The sequence below is a fragment of the Galeopterus variegatus genome, unplaced genomic scaffold (genome assembly GCF_000696425.1).
Source record: "Galeopterus variegatus unplaced genomic scaffold, G_variegatus-3.0.2 Scaffold4989, whole genome shotgun sequence".
Taxonomy (NCBI): Eukaryota; Metazoa; Chordata; class Mammalia; order Dermoptera; family Cynocephalidae; genus Galeopterus; species Galeopterus variegatus.
The window spans coordinates 117,357-136,819 of record NW_007731100.1 but is presented as its reverse complement, the minus strand read 5'-3'; the positions used below and the strand labels follow the sequence as shown (position 1 = coordinate 136,819).

The following is a 19,463-nucleotide window of genomic DNA, read 5'->3' as shown; positions in this document are numbered from 1 at the left end:
ATATCTCATTTTTCCCCAAATGTGTTATGACTAAGTGACTAAGAACACAGACTTCTGAGATCCAGTATAGTATAGCTGTCCATCTCCTAGCTGGGTGACTCTCGGCACTTAAAGATATTTCTGTGCCTCCGTTTGCTCAACTGTAAAATGGGAGTAATGATAATAGATAAGGAATCTTGTGGTAAGGAATTCACAGGCAGGATTAAATGAGTTAAAACATGTTAAGTGGGTAAAACAGTATCTAGCACATATTAAGTACTCAATAATGTTGGCTGCTATTTAGAGTATTTTTGTTTTCTGCTAACCTGGAAAACTTTTCCTGTGTTCATAATATTGACTTGTCTGTCCTGTGTCTAACATTACTGTGTCTAATAACAACCATATCCTTAGCTATCCTCTATTCAGTCAGTTGACTAGTACAATGAAATAAGATCACAGTCTCTTCTTATTACTGTTTTCTTTAACGTGCTGTACAAATAGTATTCATTTATTCATTTACTCATTGTTTATTTGGGAATTACTATGTGCTACAATGTTCTTATTCCCTTTAGTTAAAAGAAACCCTCCAAGTTCTTCAGAGTTGGTAGTTTGAGAACAATCCCTTATTAGCATGAAGCTCTCTGAGCACCTTGCTGTTGGATTGCCTTACGAATCTCCATAAATGTGGCTCATGTGTAAGAGTTTAATTGAGTTTTGGACATTTAGGGTTCTCATAGCTGCATTTTAATGGATAATCTAGTTTTGATTTCCTCAACTAGACTATCCAGGAATTGAAATCCTTCCACCTAGGGAATTACAAAGTAGCAGTCATTTATCAAAACATGTCAATTACTAAGGTGATTTGTCACCTTGGCAGTAAAGTAGCTATTTAGAATTTTGCCCAAATTAGTCCCTCCATCACTGTTAGTTACTCAAAAAGATGAAGTAATTCCTTCCAAACACCAATTCAGAACCCACGAAGAACGTGTTCTGGTTCTAGTCTTTGGATTTTGGCTCTAGGACTTCTTTCATTTTGACATTAGTTGCCTTGTGTAGCTTCTGAATCTGAAGATTAGGGGGATCAGAGAAAACTCCACATCTTAATATTCTCTTTTCAGGAAGAAGATCATACCACAGACATGGTGAGCCATGCAGTTATAGATTTGAGGACTCCAGAAGAAATGAAGCATAGCCAATCTATGATTGAAGATTCACAGCTGCCTCTAGAGCAGAAAAAGAGGAAAATCCAGAGGAATCTTCGGACATTGGAACAGACTGGACATGTGTCATCCAAAAATAAATACCAAGACATTCTCAATGAGATTGCCAAGGTTTTTGGAAACAGTATTTTTTCTTCCTCACTTAACATTTGCTAATCATCGGTCACATGCGGGGCACTCCGTGAGGTGACATTGGGGATTCATACTTGCATATATCATGGTTCTCAACCTCCTCAATGGTACAGATTTTTAAAGGCTTCAAAACAGTTGATGACTTTTAATAGAGAATAATCAAAACTCCCCCAAGTCAAGAGGAGAGTAGAAACACACCAGAAATTGAATGCTCAGGAAGCAATAGACAAGTTTAGTCTATAGCTTTAAGCAATACCTACTAGTTTTTTAAATGACACTTTTAGGAGAGTTTTCTCTTGAATTATTAGTTGCTCATAGGACCAGCCATTGAGCTAGTAACTCTATGTCCCTGAGAATTTGTTTCTGAGCAATTTAGCCTAACTGCAGTTCACACTTAAAGATTAGTTTCTGTTTTCCCATCTCATATTTTTACATTTGAGAAACTTCCCAAGAAAAGGCTTCCACTAAGAATGTAATGAAACATCACAGGAAGTGGCTGAGATCTGTTTGTCAAGGACAAGGAAGTAAATATTTAGGTTAAAAGGATATTTCATTCTTTTTATCCAGACATACAAATTAATATGGGGTCCAGAGGTTAAAGGAAGCTAAATGATCAGGGAGGAAAAAAATTCTCACCTTCTGGGAGAGAAATGCACTCAACTTCATTCTCCTGTGGAAAGTTATGGTCAGTTCTGGCTATTCCTTGTAGCGCAGCTGCCTCAAGGGATGTAGTATTTCTTTCTGTAGCTTTGGGGTGGAAATATTTCTCTTTGGGATATGGGGTAGAGAAATTGACACCTTTTCTTTAAAAAAAGAAAGAAAGAAGGCTATTACGTATTATGAAGGCATCCATCAAAAGATCTGTTTAACAAAATTAAAAAACTTAAGGGGGGAGGTTATGTGGGTGTATCTTTGAATTTCTGGGGGGGGGGTTTAATTTGTCTACAAAGGAAAAATAATATTAAAACAGGCACCATTTTCTTAAATATTTTTATAACTTACCAATTACCAAAAAAAACCCTTATAGTTTCATGTTTAAGTTTAGCGTAGCTCTTGTAAGCTAGAAGCAGCTTATACAACTTAATATTCTAGGAATTCTATTTAAATGCAAGTAAGACTTACTGATGATGAATTTTTTCAATCAGTCTTGAGAACCCAGGTGTTTTTTCAAACCTTGGAAATTTGCCAGATGAAAAAGTTTTTGACTTATTTCTAAAACGAATTCAACAATTAAATGTAAACCTTTTCAGGTTGAAGTATTCCTTAAAGAGGAATGTTCCAAATAGTCTGAAGAAATTGCATGACTACTGCTAAACTCTTACCCCTCATAAAACACTATTTTTCCTTAAACTAGTCATGTGGTTGTTTTAAAATTGCTTCTTTGCTTTTCCTTCAAGAGAGAAATAGACCTTAGCAAGTATCGGAAAGTTAAATATGGACACTTTCCAGTACTGAAGTAAAAAGAGGTGGGAACACTTTGGCACTGGGAGTAAAATAAAGTGCCTGAGATATACAACAGTCACAATAATTAATAGTGAATTGACTACTTGATACTCTTCTTGTCTCAAATTGGCAATGTTGTAAAACAGATGTCCGCTTAAATCTCATATTATGGCCTTTACTTGTTTTAGGATATTCGAAATCAGAGAATCTATCGTAAGCTTCGAAAAGCTGAATTGGCAAAACTTCAGCAGACCCTGAATGCACTTAATGAGAAGGCAGCATTTTATGAAGAGCAGATTAATTATTATGATACCTACATAAAGACTTGTTTAGAGAACTTAAACAGAAAGTAAGTTAAAATCATGTCATGTTCATTTGTAATGTCATGATTTGTATTTCATGATAATCAATTCTATAATCCTGGGCTGTTGGGTTAGGTTTGGAAACAAAACTTTTGCTCTATATTATAAACAAAAACTAGAGTCTCAATTTTATTATTTGCCACTGTGAACTAAGAAATCAGGAATGAATTTGGAAGCTTTTTATTCCCCATCAGCATTAGAGTTAAAGTGGCTTACCCTGTTGTGTTTTAAGCAAGTAGCATTAGCACTTTCATTACACTTTTTGTCTTCTTTTAGTCCGAGGTGTTTTTAAAATGCTATTTTTTTTTCCTTTTTGTCTTTTTTACTGACCGGTAACGGGATCGCAACCCTCGGTGTCGCACCCATACCGGGGACCGGCAACGGGATCGCAACCCTCAGTGTTGCGCCCGCACCTCGCTCAGCCAGTGAGCGGGAACCGGTCTCCACATGGGATCCGAACCCTCAGCGGGAGCGCCACCGCGCTCTCAAGTGGCGCACTCTCCAGTGCACCACCGGGCCGGCCCTTAAAATGCTATTTAAAAAATATAAACTATTCTTGTTTGGGGAATGTTTATTGTAAACAGTATTTTATATACTTGATAATGTTAGATAATGCCAAATATTTGCTAATTGCTCAAAGCAGCTTAATGATTTTAAATTGCTTAATGATTTTAAAAAATCATTAATGACACAATAGGAAAAATTTGGCAGCTCTCTATTATCAATTAGTGTAGATATTATAAATTTTTATACACAATATAGCCATTTTTAATGACTGTTGCTCATAATTTTTTTTCACTAGATTAGGGTCAGTGCTAATCAAATTTTAATTATCCACTTAAACATGTAATACTATATTTTCATATAATCCTAATCATAAAACTGGCAGGTAGGGATGGTGCTGTAGGGAAAAAGCAATTGTGTTAGTCATAGAAGTTTTTTATTTTATTGTAAATTGACAATTTATAATTGTATATACTTATGGTGTATGAAGTGATATGATTTATAAATACAATGTGGAATAATTAAATCAAGCTAATTAACATATCCATTACCTCAAATACTTCCCATTTTTTGTGGTGAGAACGTTGGAAATTTATTCTCTTACAAATTTTGAAATGTACAATACACTATTAGTAACTATATTCACCATGCTATGCAATAGATCTCAAAAAAAAAAAAAAAAAACTTATTCCTCTTGAGATTTTGCACCCTTTAACCATCATCTCCCCATTCCTTCCAACCCCCATTCTCTGTAACCACCATTCTACTCTCTGCTTCTATGAGTTCAACTTTTTTAGATTCCACGTGTAAGTAAGAACATGTAGTATTTGTCTTTTTCTGTCAGGCTTATTTCACTTCACATAATATTCTCCAATTCCATCCATGCTGTCACAAATGACAAAATTTCCCTCCTTTTTAAGGCTGAATAGTATTCCATTGCATAATATGCCACATTTTCTTTATCCATTCATCTTTTGATGGACACTTAGGTTGATTCCATAGCTTGTCTATTGTGAATAGTGCTGCAATGAATGTGGGCTGTAAGACATCTCTTCAACAAACTCATTTCAAATCTTTTGGGTAAATACCCAGAAGTGGGATTGCTGGATCAATTATAGAAAATGTGATGAAGGAAAATAACCAATTTAAACTTCATTTTAACGGCCCCTCTATTTCTGAATTTTAAGTCATTTGCTTGGGGCCTGTATATCTTTTTTTTATAACACTATACCTGGTGAAGCTAATCTTCAGTAGAAATGAGATTAAGGATTTGCAGTACACTATTTACATAATTATTGCAACTACTTTAAGGCATTTTACACAATCTCTGCAGTCAGGCAATCTGGATTTGGGATTGTCTTTTACATTGTGTGATCTTGAACCAGTCCAATAAACTTTATCATCTCTAAGGTGGGATCAGTAGTACCAGCCTCACAAGTATTGTTATGAGAGCTAAATGAAATAATATATAGCAAATGAATTTATTTCAAAGCACTATGGAAATGTTAATTTTGTAAATGTGAGGTAATATTTATAAAGCACTTACAACAGTGCTGGCCACATCATGTTTGTTAAATAAACTGAAGCAATCGTAATATTACCTTTACTTAGTTCATGTTATTGCACCAAAGCTACTTGTGAAATGACTTAAGATAGCCACGTAGTTGAGTATGCCTGACAGAATAGAGTGTAAGTTTTATTAAAAGTATTAGTTTGTAATACAAACTTTAGTCACTTGGGAAATCCCTTTCCCCGAAACAGTTCAGTAGTGAGGTTTTACTGCATGGGGAAAATTGTTACCTACTCTCACAAAGTAAAAAAGTGTACATTCAGAGCAATGGGGGCCAGGTGTGAACAGTGCTGTCACTGTGGGTGTGGTTATTGCACTACAAGAAACACCTGAGTTTGCCATCATTACAACAGATGGTCTGTTCTTATTTTGCCAGAAATACTCGGAGATCAATTAAACTAGATGGAAAAGGAGAACCCAAAGGTGCGAAGAGAGTGAAGCTTGTGGGGTACACTGCCACAAAGCTGCATGAGAAAGGTGTCCTGCTAGGAATAGATGATCTTCAAACAAACCAGTAAGTGTGACCTGGAGTCTGCACAGAACACACACCATCTACTTGCTTACATCAAATCTGACTCACATTTCCTCGGTTTCTTGCAGCCTGTGAGAGGGTTTCATTTGGTTATCAGGGCGTAACCTTGATTACAGATGACAGGGGAAGAATACAAGTATTATTATTATTGCTAGTCTTGCCTCCGGCCTTCAGTCAGTCAAGTGGTTGTGTTTCCCATGGCCTGTCCAATGTGTTTTGATTTGCGTGCTTCCCCATGTCCCTCCAAAAGAACTGAGTCATAGCAGTGAGAATGAAAGGCTGTCTTTTGGTCTTCACTGATGAGTTACCTACAGTTGCAAAATGGTACCTTTCTAGTTTCCAGGCCACATACTGTGCCGAACCCTGGGTGAGAGCCACTTCCAACAGTGTGCTGTGTGTGTATTCAAGGTGCTGGAGAAAACAATCCCTCCTCCACAACCCCACATCTGGCACCATGTGCTTCTTTGTTTTAAAGGGGTCATGAGCCCAGTGCCCAGTGCCCCATCACTGCTTTGTCCTTTGTCTCAAGGGAAGCCAGACTTGCTGGCATTTGCCTCCTCTCAACTCCTACTTTCCTACCAGGCCTGGCTTCTATTCCATTTATCCTGTGAAACCTTCTCTTGACTACACCAACACAAAGAAGATGCTTCTTCCTCTTTTCAAATTTCTGTAAAAGTAATCATCTGAAATACTCAACTGGTCTGTCAGCAGTATGGGTCAATATTTAATTCTCATGTTCTGTGACTCTCATATTCTTCCAACTATATTTTAGTGTTCCTTAAGAGCAAGGACCGTGTCTTCTATTTCTTTTGTTCTAAAGTACCTAGTTCAGTGCTCCAAACTACAGATCTCCATAACAGCCATCCATCCAATCTAGCATTTAGGGAGCAGGGTGGAGAAAAGATGATGTAAGGTTTTTGGTGACTTCCTTAGGATTTTACCAACAGACCATTCACTAAAAATGATAATTTGGGATTCTATTAGGTTGTTTCAGCTTTAAGTGTATGTTTGTAATTTCATATTTGTGAATGTTTCTTTCTTCACTAGGTTTAAGAATGTTACGTTTAATATCATAGCTACTGAAGATGTGGGCATTTTCGATGTCAGATCAAAATTTATTGGTGTTGAAATGGAAAAGGTGCAGCTCAATATTCAGGTAAACTGGGATTTCTGCAAATGGAAGTATTATATGTGGGTCTTGCATGGCTCCCGTGGTTCACACTCTTCATGACAACGACATTTAACAGTGCAAGACTTATTTGCCAGTATTAATTGTTTAATGTTGATTTTTTTTTTTTTTCCTTTTTTGTCTTTTTTCGTGTCCGGCAACGGATCGCAACCCTCAGTGTCGCGCCCGTACCGGACCGGGACCGGCAACAGGATCGCAACCCTCGGTGTCGCGCCCGCACCTCGCTCAGCCAGTGAGCGGGAACTGGTCTGTATGTGGGATCCGAACCCTCGGCGGGAGTGCCGCCACACTCCCAAGCGGCACACTGTAGCAGTGCGCCACCGGGCCGGCCCTAATGTTGATTTTTCAAATTATGAGAACTTAAAATGTTTTTAGATGGCAACCCATAGCAGTCAGGTTTTCTAAGATATGTTTCTATTTTGAAGCTTAGACAAAAGACTATGATATAATAGTATTCAGAGCTATTAAGTAAAGCTGGAAAGTTTCCTTTTATTAAAAAGTTGCATTTCTTTCTAAGACTGTGTATGCCCAGAATTGGAACTTTCTTGATTTCATTTTCCTTCTTTCCTTTCTCCTTCCTAGAAGAGTTTTTACATCAGTTTATTAAATCTGTTGTAAATATTAGGGGTCACAGGAATGAAAGACAATATAAAAAAACAGATATCTATAAATAGAAAAATGGTGTTTGCAATGTGAATTATCACTGTTTTTTCGTAAGTATCACATTTAACCCAAATACACTTGAACAGAAGCTGAGAAATCCAGTTTATGTACAGAAAAAAAAAAAAAATCAGGGGAAGGGGTGCAACAAAATTTTCATCTACCCCTAACTTCTTAATCCTTAGCACAAGATTGATTTTAAAAAGTAATTGAGTTTTTCTTTTTGATACAACACTATCTAAATGGAAATAACACCTATTTACTTGGGCCCCAAACTACTTGTAAAACAGTATTCTGCATATACTTATGTGAATCATCTTGCTAAGCCCCTGGGAGTGATGTAAGTTCTGGCCTCGATGCCTGCTCAGTCCATGGCTCAGCACCATGAAATTACCTCCCCCTATGGGAGCAGATACCAGAAGCCTTTCTTTTCTATCAGCTCTTGCAAGCTTAAAAAGAAAAATGGGAGCTTAATGGGTTTGGATAAGGACACTGAGATAATGGAGTGAATTGGAGTTGAGAGAGAAAAATGAAAGATATTCTGAAATTATGAAAAGTATACTTAAGTAAACAATGTTATTTTCTATCTTATTTTAAATGTCTCTAAATGTATCCAATTAACAATTTAGCTAGTGAAAGTCTTCAGTTACTTCATGTAACACTTAGATAAACTTGGGAAGAGAGAAGAATATGCTTGTGGTGATACACCTTGGTTAGTGATTCTCCTGTAGAAATGGTGAAGACATATTATGTGATTGCCAAAAAGGAAATGTCCCAAGGCTGGTCATTATCAACTGGATAGATGAATCACAGATGACCAGGAGACACCTCGTGTTGTGTTTAGAGAGAACACAGGAATTCCATGGGACTTCCTTTGAGTACTGTACAAAAACCAAACTTCACTTGCTTCTTTGTCAAGGATTCTGTATACGGTAGGATTAGCTATTCACGCCATCCATTTCTACACATAATTGTGAAATGTTACTCCTTAGCTAAGGAGTATTATGTAGGTGGCCAATATGCCCTGGATTTTTTTGATCATTAACATATAATCAGAACCGGCTATATACTTTGCAAGACTTGGTGCAAAATAAAAATGCAGTGCCCCTTGTTCAAAATTACTAAGGATTTTAAGATAATGATACCAGAGCCTGAAAACAAGTGCAGGGCCTGCATAAATCTCATGCACGTGGAACCAGCCCTGCATGTAATAGCTGTCAGATGTAACGTCCAACTTCTGTCTATATATGCAGCTTTCAGATAGTTACATGAATGTGTAAGTTACCAAAGAGAAATGTGATGGCCGATCCTTTAGTGTGAGTCAAAGACTGGGAGCAAGACAGAAGTTTCTAAGAGAACTAAGGGGGTCCCTCCTAACATTACAGCCCCATGTTTCTAGGCTGTCTTCAGCCCATTTTCCCTTCAGTTCCTAAAGAAAACTACAGGATAGAATTATATCTTATAACCATGGACCATACACTTAACAAGAGGCAGATGTTCTGCTTATAAATATAATATCCAGTGTTTATAAATGGCTGCAGGGTGGGCATTCTTCCTTTCCCAGATAAAGAGCTGAAGTTCAGAGAGCTCATATGGAAGAGGCAGCCGGGGTCTAAGCTCTCCATCACTCTACTGCCTACTGCACAGGATCCCAGCTGATCTTGACAAGAAAGCGTGGCTTACAGAGGGTTTGCAGATGCCTTGAACTCAAATCTCATGCCAAATAGCACCCGTATGAGGTTGTCGGTGTGATCCTCAATTTACACACAAGAATGCAGAACTTCAGAGAGGTTATGTCTCTGAAGGTTGCAAGGTCTTAAGATAGCAAATGACAAAGCTAAGACTATATTTTCTCTGCTCCCTACTTTGGGGACCCAGCTAATTCCCCTACATGCACCATTTCTTATCAACCTAACCTAAATCTATTCGTTTAATTCTTTTTCAAGACTTTGATAAACAGATGTTGCATTTCCCAGAGGAAAAGTGAATCCCCACTACACTAATAGGTAAAAGCATTCTTGATAAAAGGACTTCAATTCCCTGTGGAATTTTAGTCTCAGAAGCACATCTAATTAATGTAGGGGGTTATTTGAGGGCAGTTGGAGGTAACTGAGGAAGTGGAGGAGGAATCTGTTGAGAGTTAAAGTTCTCTCAAAGATGACTCCAACTTCTGCAGGTGGCCTTGCTTAATATATTGCCCAGGAATTATCATTTACAACCAAGTAATCTCCAGAACTAGAAACAAGAAAATGATACCTAGGTATTAGACCAGGGAAGTTTAGGAATGATATCTTCTGTTTGGAAGATGCTTCCTGTCCCATGTTACTGTGAAGTATTATAGCTCAGTCCCGTACAAATTGCTGGTATTGGGGCTGCCTGGTTAGTTCAGTCAGAGCGCAGCCTTGTGACACCAAGGTCACTGGACTACCAGACAAACAAACCAAGAAAAAAAAGGCTGGTGTGACCCAGTTTTTAATTTTAGAAAGAGTTGATTTCCTTTGTTTATATGGTAGCAATGAATAACAGAGTGATAATCTGACTTGAGAATGAGGGCTTGTTCTCAGTACAGGAACAGAATTAGTCTAGATCAGGAAGGAGCTGCTTTGTCCAAACTTTGGTCGCGTGACTTCAGTAAATAGTATGAGCAGTTCTCTCTATATATACATACTTATGAATAAAGTACACATGTTTCTACCACTGTACTCTTAAATGTGCGTTATAAAGTATATACAAAATTTAAATGTTTGAAGATAAGAAAAAATAAAAATAAATAGTTCTAATATTCTTTTTGTCCCCCATTGAATTGTCTTGATCACTCCACTTTAGAAAACACTGCTGTTCTAAAGGATACATCCCATCTAGCTGGAACATGTGTTTTTAATTTCTCAATTAAAAATTGTGATTATATATCTTATATATCTTTTTCTTTCATATCATACTTATCAATTCTAAAAACATATTTTCTTTCATCTAGGTCAGTGATTCTCAAGTGTTGCATCTAGACCAACTGTATCACCATCACTTGGGAATTTGTTAAAATGCAAATTTGTGGGCCCCATCCCAGCGCTGCAAAATCAAAAATTCCTGGGGAATGGAGCCCAGCAATTTGTGTTTTAACTAGCTTGTGTTTTAACCAGAGGATTCTGATGCACACTAAAATTTAAGAACCCCCATCTAGGTCATTAGGTCAATTGAATCTTATTTTTGTCAACAAGTAAGTTTTTCTAGTAAGTTTTTAAGATACGTAAAATGTCAAAGTTGAGATTTAATGATGTTCCTTACAATTTCAGGATTTACTTCAGATGCAGTATGAAGGAGTAGCTGTAATGAAAATGTTTGATAAGGTTAAAGTGAATGTAAACCTTCTCATTTACCTGCTGAACAAGAAATTCTATGGAAAGTGAAGTGCCTGAAGAAATTTCATGGATTCTGTATCACCTGGATTGGGAAATGAATTTGTTTGGTATTTTTATTTTTAAACATGATTGAAATCACTGCTTATAAATGTGTGATTTTTTTTTTAAGACCAAAACTGTTCTGAAGAATGTACCCATGTGCCTTTTGGATAATTTGATACTACAGTAGAATGATACACAGAATGAATTAATGTAAACACATACACATTGTACTGTGGTATAGGTACTATGATTTAAAACTTTGGGCATCCTGTGATTTGTTTTAAAGTAGGGAGAAAAATTTAGCTGACTAGGGACAAATGTATAAACCTATTTTCCTATGAAAAAAATTTTAAATGTTCCACTTGAATAATGTAATTCTTCATAGTTTTTTTTTTTTTTTTTTAATCTATGGAGAAATGGAAACCTAATTATTTGTAATGAATTATTTAGACAGATACTTCATTCTAAGCCCTGTCTTCTGGGAGTTATCAATTTTAAAAAGAACTTTTGTGCAATTCAAAATGATGTTTTTATAAGTAATTGAAAGTGACAGTACAATAACACTTTCTGTATAAAAGTATATATTTTATGTGATTTATTCCTACTAATGAAAGTGCACTACTGCCTCATGTAAAGACTCTCATATGCAGAGCCTTTAAGTGACTAAGGAACAACGTGGATAGTGATCATAGGCCCCCACCTCCGCCCCTCACAATTTATTCGAATACTCAACTGTGCCTCTCAATTTTTTGTAATGCTATAAAATCAGTATCTAGATGGTTTTTAAATGTATTCTTTGAAAATTGTTTTATGTAAAATAAATGTTACTTAATTACATTAATTAAGTTGTTTTAATAAATCCAGATCGTCTAGTGGGTAGAAAAAGATTCTCGGTGGGGCTGATAGAAAAAGAAGTAACGCCTGTAGCTGTACTAGTCAGCGTACAACAGAGGCTGCGATGAGGACGAGATACAAAAGTCTTAGGCTGAAACCAGATAGAAGTTGGTTTTTCTCAAACTCAGTTCAAAGGTAAGTGAGTGGGTCCAGGCTGGCTGGCTGTGTACTTGTCACTGATTCCCAACCAGCGGGGGGAGGGGGGGGGAGTCCAGGGTGGACCGGTTTGAGTCACACATGGCCCTTCTGCTTACATTCTATTGACTAAAACTTGGTCACATGCTCATGGCTAGCTAAATACCATCCCCAACTCGTCAGCCATGTATCCAGCTAAAACTGGGGATGGAGAGGGAGGTGGTTGTATTATTAAAAGGAAGAAGGGGAAAATGACTCCTGGGGGCAGATCAGCCATCTCCACATAATAGTAATCCAGGCTCTCAGGTTGGAACCTCCCTGACAGTTTTCACTCTTATTCTGTTCATTCATTCAACAGGCTTTATTTTCTGCAGGGATAACAAAATATTGAGAAAGTAGATTAGCTTATGCTCATTTGGCACAAATGAACTTTAAGTATAAGACCAGCAGAATTTGGAAAATTCAAATTTAAAAAAATAGAATCTGCTACTTAAGTGATTGTTTCAGGCTATAGGTATTTTTGACAAAGAGGTGAATACCTCAAAACAATGCTCATTCAGCAGTTTGTTGGTTGTGTATATGTGTGTGTTTTAATGCATTAACCTTAATACAGACTTCTATAAAAGAAATCAAATACACAGTAAGTTCCATCTTAAGAATAACCCACCTTTCCCCTACTGGAACTGGGGAACAGGAACCAGAGGCAGTAAGGGGGTGGGTGGGGGGGTTAAGCTTCCTTCTTCTTCTTCTTGCTCCAGGAAAGAAGTGTATAGGGGGTGCCAGAATTAAGGAACAATGTCTGGAGACAAAAGCTGACCATTCACAGCATCTCTGAAAGGAGCTTGTCTTAACTTACTCCAACACTGAATGATTTACCCGAGTGTTATTTCTATTAATAAAGATGTTTGTTTCTTGCCAATACCCTCAAAGACTGTGAATGTTTCTCTCTATTGGCCCACGAGTCACCAATTAGTATTGAAGATATCATCAACTGTTATTTGAGATCTTTTATTTTTGGTGTCTTGCTGGTACAGAGATCAAAGCCTTGACCTTGCTGTTATCAGCACCACACTGTAAACAACTGAGCTAACCGACCAGCCCTCTATTTGAGATCTTTAAGGGATATGGATGAGTGGGTGATCCAGAGAAGGAGCCATGTGATAAAGGAGCAAGAACAAGAAGCCTGTGGGACCATGGGTGTAGCAGACCTCAGTTTGTAGAGACTGCTGGAGCCAAGGCCTGTGCCACTCTCAGGAGGACTGACTGGATCATCCCTCCAGCCAGGGAACAGTTGTTCCTTATAACCCTAAATCTAAGGACTCCTGACCAGCTTCCTCCCCCAGGGCTCATAGCTTTTCTTACTCAGAAAACTTTTTTTTCTTTTAAAACACTGAGTAATTTGAACTATAACTAGGATTTTTGCAAGGCTGACTCCTGTAATTTGATGTATGTTTGATCATGTTTCCACTATTACAGAAGTGGTCTTTGGTTTGAAAGTTTGAGAGGCCCACACTCCCTTAAATTCACACCTGGGACTTAAAAAGGGCAAAAGGGACTTACGCACTCTAACTACTCTCAAAGGATGTGCACTAGTGATCTCCAAGAGTGGGAAAATCTGTGTATACTTTATTCTGGAAGTTGGTGAAGAGAGATACCAAGTCAGTGTGATCATTGTCTAATATTGAAAGAAACTGAGCCAAGATGCCAGGTACCTTTCAAGTTTTATTAAAGGAAAAGAATCTGCTGGGCTGTGCTCAAAGTGGAGAACAGCCTGGGGCTGCCCTGAAAATGGGGGACAGTCCCAACAATGGGTTTGCTAGAGTTTATATTAGCTTTTGGGCGTGAGATGTATGGGGGGAGGGACCATTAGGTTGATGTAACTGGGTGGAGAACTGCACCGATGCAGAAACCGGAAAGTTGTTTCTAAGTCAGGAGGCTTCTGTAAAGGGAAGGGGCAGGGGCTTGGTGCTGGAGTGGAAGACCAGGCCACGGCTATTTCGTGCTGGTGCTTATTGTGTGCACAATGGCACCGGCCACGTCCAAAGTCCATCAGATATGAAAGAACTATAATGTGTATGTTGTGTGTGTGTCTGTGGTTAGACACTAATTAAAGGAGTTATTCGTGATGTAATTTTCATGACTTCGTGGTTATGTAAGGATTTGTGGTATTACTCAAACATTCCAAGAGGCGAACCACAGAACTCTGAATGGTGAAAGTTGTCTATATTTTTAAAGATTCTTGTGAGCATTGAATGATCTTACTGCTGGTTAGCTTTTTGAAAAATCTATTGCCTCTGTTACCAAAATCGGGACTCAGTAACAGGTTTAAAAAGTCCTCTGAGCTCCAGAGGACAGAAGCTGTGTTTCAGTCACTCTATAAGTTCAGAGCCCAGCAGTGCCTTAGAAATGGCAGGTGCAGACATGGATTCTGGCAATGCGTTGAAAAGGAGACAGATCCCACCACCCCTCAGGAGTCCAGTATTACTTTAAGGTTGGCACTTGTATGAATGGGGCTTTTACTGATGACCTCAGTCTAAAAATGAATATCCTCTCAATCTCCAAATAAAATAGCTCATAAAGATTTACTAGATTGCCTCTCGGTTGTTTTCCTTAGAGTATAAAATCTCTTAGCTAAAATAACATTGGAAGGGAAGTCAAAGAGAACTAAAAGATACAAAGTTCACCTTAATTAACAAGAACAAAACTGTGTTTTTCTTTTTAACAGATCCTGAATTTGAGCATTGCTAGCACCCTAAACTATAGGGATAGTCTACCATTCTGTCCATAGTATAATTGGTGGATATACAGTTGGGATCTATTATCAGAAATTAACATTACTTCTAAATCTAAAATACCAATACGGGTTTGTAACACCAAAAGATGGAAACAGGTCTCCTGTTAGGTAGCTTGTAACTTGATTATAAACTTACTGTTTGCTTAAAAAGCAAATGTGGAGGAATCTATACAGAATCTGGAGTACTTCATACCTACTTTGAATACAACTTGATTTCATTTCATATGAGCTCTGGTATCACCACCATTAGCCTCCAAAAGGAAATTACTAGGCAAGTTCTTAGAATATACGGTTGCCTTTGGAGAGCTTTGAGTGGTAACCGGAATACTTGAAGCAGCTAGATCATCTAATGGTTTTTAAAGAAACTGCTTTCATATAATCTTGTGATTAAACTTTCACCCCATCGATGCCACGTTTGTTTTAAAGCACTACTATAAATACCATAAACATTATGGGAGGATGGCCAGTGACTCATACTACTCAGTGCTGGGCAAGTTAAAACAGAAAATGAAAACCAGGAACTAACATCAAGTGGTTCTGATATGAACGATGCTGCCAAGTTGAGATTTCATTTCTGAGGAACATGTTTATTATCTCTGGTTAGGTAGACTTTGTACTCTGGGAAACCTACACACATTTGCTCTAAAACTGACAAAGGGGTTTTGGCATGCATGGCATGGCATGGAACAAATGAGCTAGAGGGGTTGATATCTTTTTGAAGAATCTCTGAAGAATACACAAACATAAGAACTTTGTGAAGTCTGAGGACAAAACAGAAAACAGGACATCACCAACAGACCACAACACAAAATTAGACATCACAAAAAGCCAGTCAAAACTTCCAGTAACTTATGCACTGATGACTGAAATTGACAAAATATTTATACCTGAATTGCATATAGGTACATATCAAAACTTGAAAAATCTAGCTAAAGTATTCCAGTGAGGGGGGAAGGGGTGAAAATTAACAAACTAAACAGTTCAAAAAGTTAGGTAAATAAAAAGTAAAGTCAAAGAAAGGAGAAGGAAAGAATGAATTTAAAACCTGTGTGAAAAGTAATGACATTGAAAATAAACAATAAAATCAACAGAACAAAAACATGGTCATTAGAAAATAGTCATTTCCAACCTCTGGCCAGGTTAATCAAGAAAAAAAAGCAAAAATAAACTATATTAGAAAAAAATGGGAACAAAACTACAGATAAATTGTTTTAAAAGGATAAAAATATATGTGTACAAGGGAATACTGTACAATGAAGTTTAAAAAGAATCAGATATACATATATCAAAGAAATCTCAAAAAATGCAAATTGCAGAAGTATTCCTAGAGTATGTTGTAAAAATTGTAAATCTATATCTATGTAAATACTTAAAGCATACAAAGCAATACTAAATATTTTTTTGGAAACACAAGTGTACTGAAAACAAAAATGTAGATAAGAAAGTTACTCTTCTGGGCAAGAATGAGAATAAAGTCAGAAAAGGGTATGAAAAACATCTTAAATGGTATCAGATGTATATATATACACAAGGGTAGTTCAAAAAGTTCATGGAAGGGCCGGCCTGGTGGCGCACTGCTACAGTGTGCCACTTGGGAGCGCGGTGGCGCTCCCGTCAAGGGTTCGGATCCCACATACAGACCGGTTCCCGCTCACTGGCTGAGCGAGGTGCGGGCGCAGCACCGAGGGTTGCGATCCCGTTGCCGGTCCCGGTCCGGTACGGGCGTGACACTGAGGGTTGCGATCCGTTGCCGGACACGAAAAAAGACAAAAAGAAAAAAAAAAAAAAAAAGTTCATGGAAATAGAATTAAAAGATAATGTTACTGAGCTGCTGCAGGAAGTGCCCCAGGCTCCTGAGCCGAGGGCTTCAGTCACACCTCCCTGACATCTGCATCCAGCCCAGCAATGACCACCGAACCACCACTGGAAGCCCCCTGGTCTCCCCTGCAGGAATGAGGATGGTGCCACAGGCCTCAACCATGCCCCCCCTTCCTTCTCCCACCCTATTTCCCTCCCCTTTTCTCTCCCCCTCCCACTGCTCTGCAACAATATCTTAGAATGTAAAACAATACTAATTTTAAAAAGATATTAATCTTTCCAAGAATTTTTTGAAGTACCGTTGCATATGTTAATGCTGGGTTGTAGATCCCTGGGTGTTTTATTAGGCACTGTACTTTTCTATGCTTGAACTATTGTGTAATTTAAAGAAAGTGATAAACTATATGGAATTCTTTTCAGCTCTTTTTTCCAGCTCTTCTTAAAGCTGTGATTTTCAGTATGTTCCTCCAACCCCACCCCCAAGAGCATCAGCATCACCTGGGAACTTGTTAGAAATGCACATTCTCAGACCACGCCCCCAGACCTAGTGAATCAGAAACTCTGGAGATGGGGCCCAGTGCTGTGATTTAACAAGACTTCCAGGTGATTATTAAAGTTTGAGAGGGCACTGTCTTAGAATGTTTCTCAAAAAATGGTCTGGGAACCCTCAGCCATCACCATTTCCTGGGGACACTTGTCAAAAATGTAGACTCTCATTCCATAGTTCTGGGATGGGGTCCAGGAATCTGCATTTGTGCATGCTAAAAGTTAAGGCCACTGTTTTTGAAAGTAGGTTCAACTTTTGGTGACTGCTTTATTAGTAATCTACATCTTTAGAAAATTATGTAAATGAGGAATATCTCATTCTGTGTTTCTCTCCCCCTTGTTCATTTTTGTTTCAGTCCCGCTCTGAAAGATACTTCAATCTAGTTAAAATGCACAAAGAATTTAAGCATTTCATTGTTTCAGGAGCCCTCTTTTTGTCATTAGAGGTACATACACTCTGTTCTAATAACTAAGCCTGGAAAGCATCCTTTTAAAATTTACTGTTTTGTAAAATGGTTAAAAACATTTTCCACCAATGAAATAGATAAAATTCAAAAGTGTAGTCATAGTATTATCCCAATCTTATTTTAAGGCTATACATACATATATGTGTGTGTATATATATATTTGTATGTGGATACAATTGCTCAAATGATGGACAGAAACTTAATAATGGTTGTCATGTTAAGTGGTTATCATCCTATGGGAGAGGAGGCAGGAAATATTTTACACTTTATATCCTTGAACTGTCAGAAATTTTTGTCATGTGTTTTTACTATTTACTATTTTTATGTTTTACACTATATTGCATAGATTCTGAGATGCCCTTCATGTTTAAACAAGAAATTGGGGTGTTTCTTATAATTCGTGGTATGTCACAGTTTAATTGGTAGCATTTTTCTTTCCTGCTTGTGGTACATAAATTAAAATGATGAATCTTAAAATCAATGGCATCTTCAGGGTGATGATAAATAGTATAATAGTAAGTGGAGAATATATAATGTTAATGGTTCACATCTACTCTTGGATATGTTTTACAAGGATAATTGAATTGGGAAAGATCTTAAATAGCTTTATTTGATTGGGTAATTCCGTAGTTTATTGAGCAACTTCTGTGTTACGCTGTGAGAGTGATGGCGGGGGGAATATACGGGAAAACGAGACCGTCTCCGATCGTACTTTCTCCACCGGTTTAAATGTCAGGGATCTAGTTGGGGAATGACACTCTTCATGCGAAATTCCTTTTAAAAAGCCTTAGAAGCCTAACCAGTAGACTCAGAGGCAGCTTATCAGCTCCGGGAGGCTACGGAAGGCGCCCGCACCTCGGTGCCCTGGGGTGCGAGAAGAAGCGACAGCGGCTGAGCTTTCCTGGAAATGCTGCTGTGGGGACCCATTTCCTGCTGTCTAAAAGTCGCGCTCACCACAGGCGCGCTCTAAACAAACAAACTGCTGGCTCCTCCTCCCAGCCTCAGCCGCGACGTCCCCCTGCGGGCCCTATGCGATGGGCTCGAGTGTCCTCCGCCCTGTGACTCGAATGTAGCCAAACTCGTGCAAGTTGTTCAAGAAAGAGAACGGGACCGGGGAAGTGAGCAAGCCTTACCCGGGAGGCTCCCGGGTGCCGCCCACTGCCCAGAAAATGCCCACGCCGGCCTCCTCTCCAGACGCCGGCGCACCTCGGACAGCTCGGGTGCGAGCTCTGCGAGGACATGGAGCAGTCTGGGCCCTGCGCGGCGGCAGGGAGCAGCGGCTACTCGGGAGCCAGCGTGCCCGTGAATACCACGTGCCCGACGTATGCCATGTGCAACTTCGCGAAATAGAGAGAAACGACTCAAAACCGTCAAGAATTCTGTCCAGACATAAGGGCCCCTTCTCATCTGGGCAACCCTGTCCCTACCGCATAAACTTCTTAATCCATTATCCCGAATTACAAAAACAGAAGTAACTTGCAAACTTTCAGCTAAATACCAAACTTCCCAGACGGACCGCCGAGCGCGGCACGAGGTCCGGTGCCCTGCCCGGAGGGACGGAGGTCCGGGCCGGGGCCATGGGCGCGTGCTGGAAGGGACGTTGTCTGGCAACGTCTTTGCTCCCCTAAGGGTAACGGCAGGCCCGAGAGCAGCCGACCAGCCGCGCGGCCCCGTTCCAAGGACCCCTGCAGTCCGCGTCACAGCTTCGCTGGTCCGCGGCGCCCAGGGGAAAAAACGTCTCGTCCGGACTCCGCCGCCGGGCCCGGGGCGGGGCTGGAGCCCGGGCTAGAGCAGCGGCGCTGCGGAGCGGGCTGCTGCCA

The 19,463-nt window shown here is 39.0% G+C and overlaps 1 protein-coding gene across 1 annotated transcript in view; it reads left to right on the top strand.

The window, feature by feature from the left end:
- IQGAP2 (IQ motif containing GTPase activating protein 2) overlaps positions 1-11,830 on the top strand; it is a gene marked incomplete at its 5' end in the record, with an annotated part of 39,859 nt that extends 28,029 nt beyond the window's left edge. Inside the window, 5 exons of the mRNA XM_008588719.1 lie at positions 1,098-1,310; positions 2,963-3,123; positions 5,587-5,724; positions 6,790-6,898; positions 10,882-11,830. Coding sequence (XP_008586941.1) covers positions 1,098-1,310; positions 2,963-3,123; positions 5,587-5,724; positions 6,790-6,898; positions 10,882-10,995 — 735 coding nt within the window. The remainder of the gene's footprint in view (positions 1-1,097; positions 1,311-2,962; positions 3,124-5,586; positions 5,725-6,789; positions 6,899-10,881) is intronic.
- Between the last annotated feature and the right edge of the window lie 7,633 nt (positions 11,831-19,463).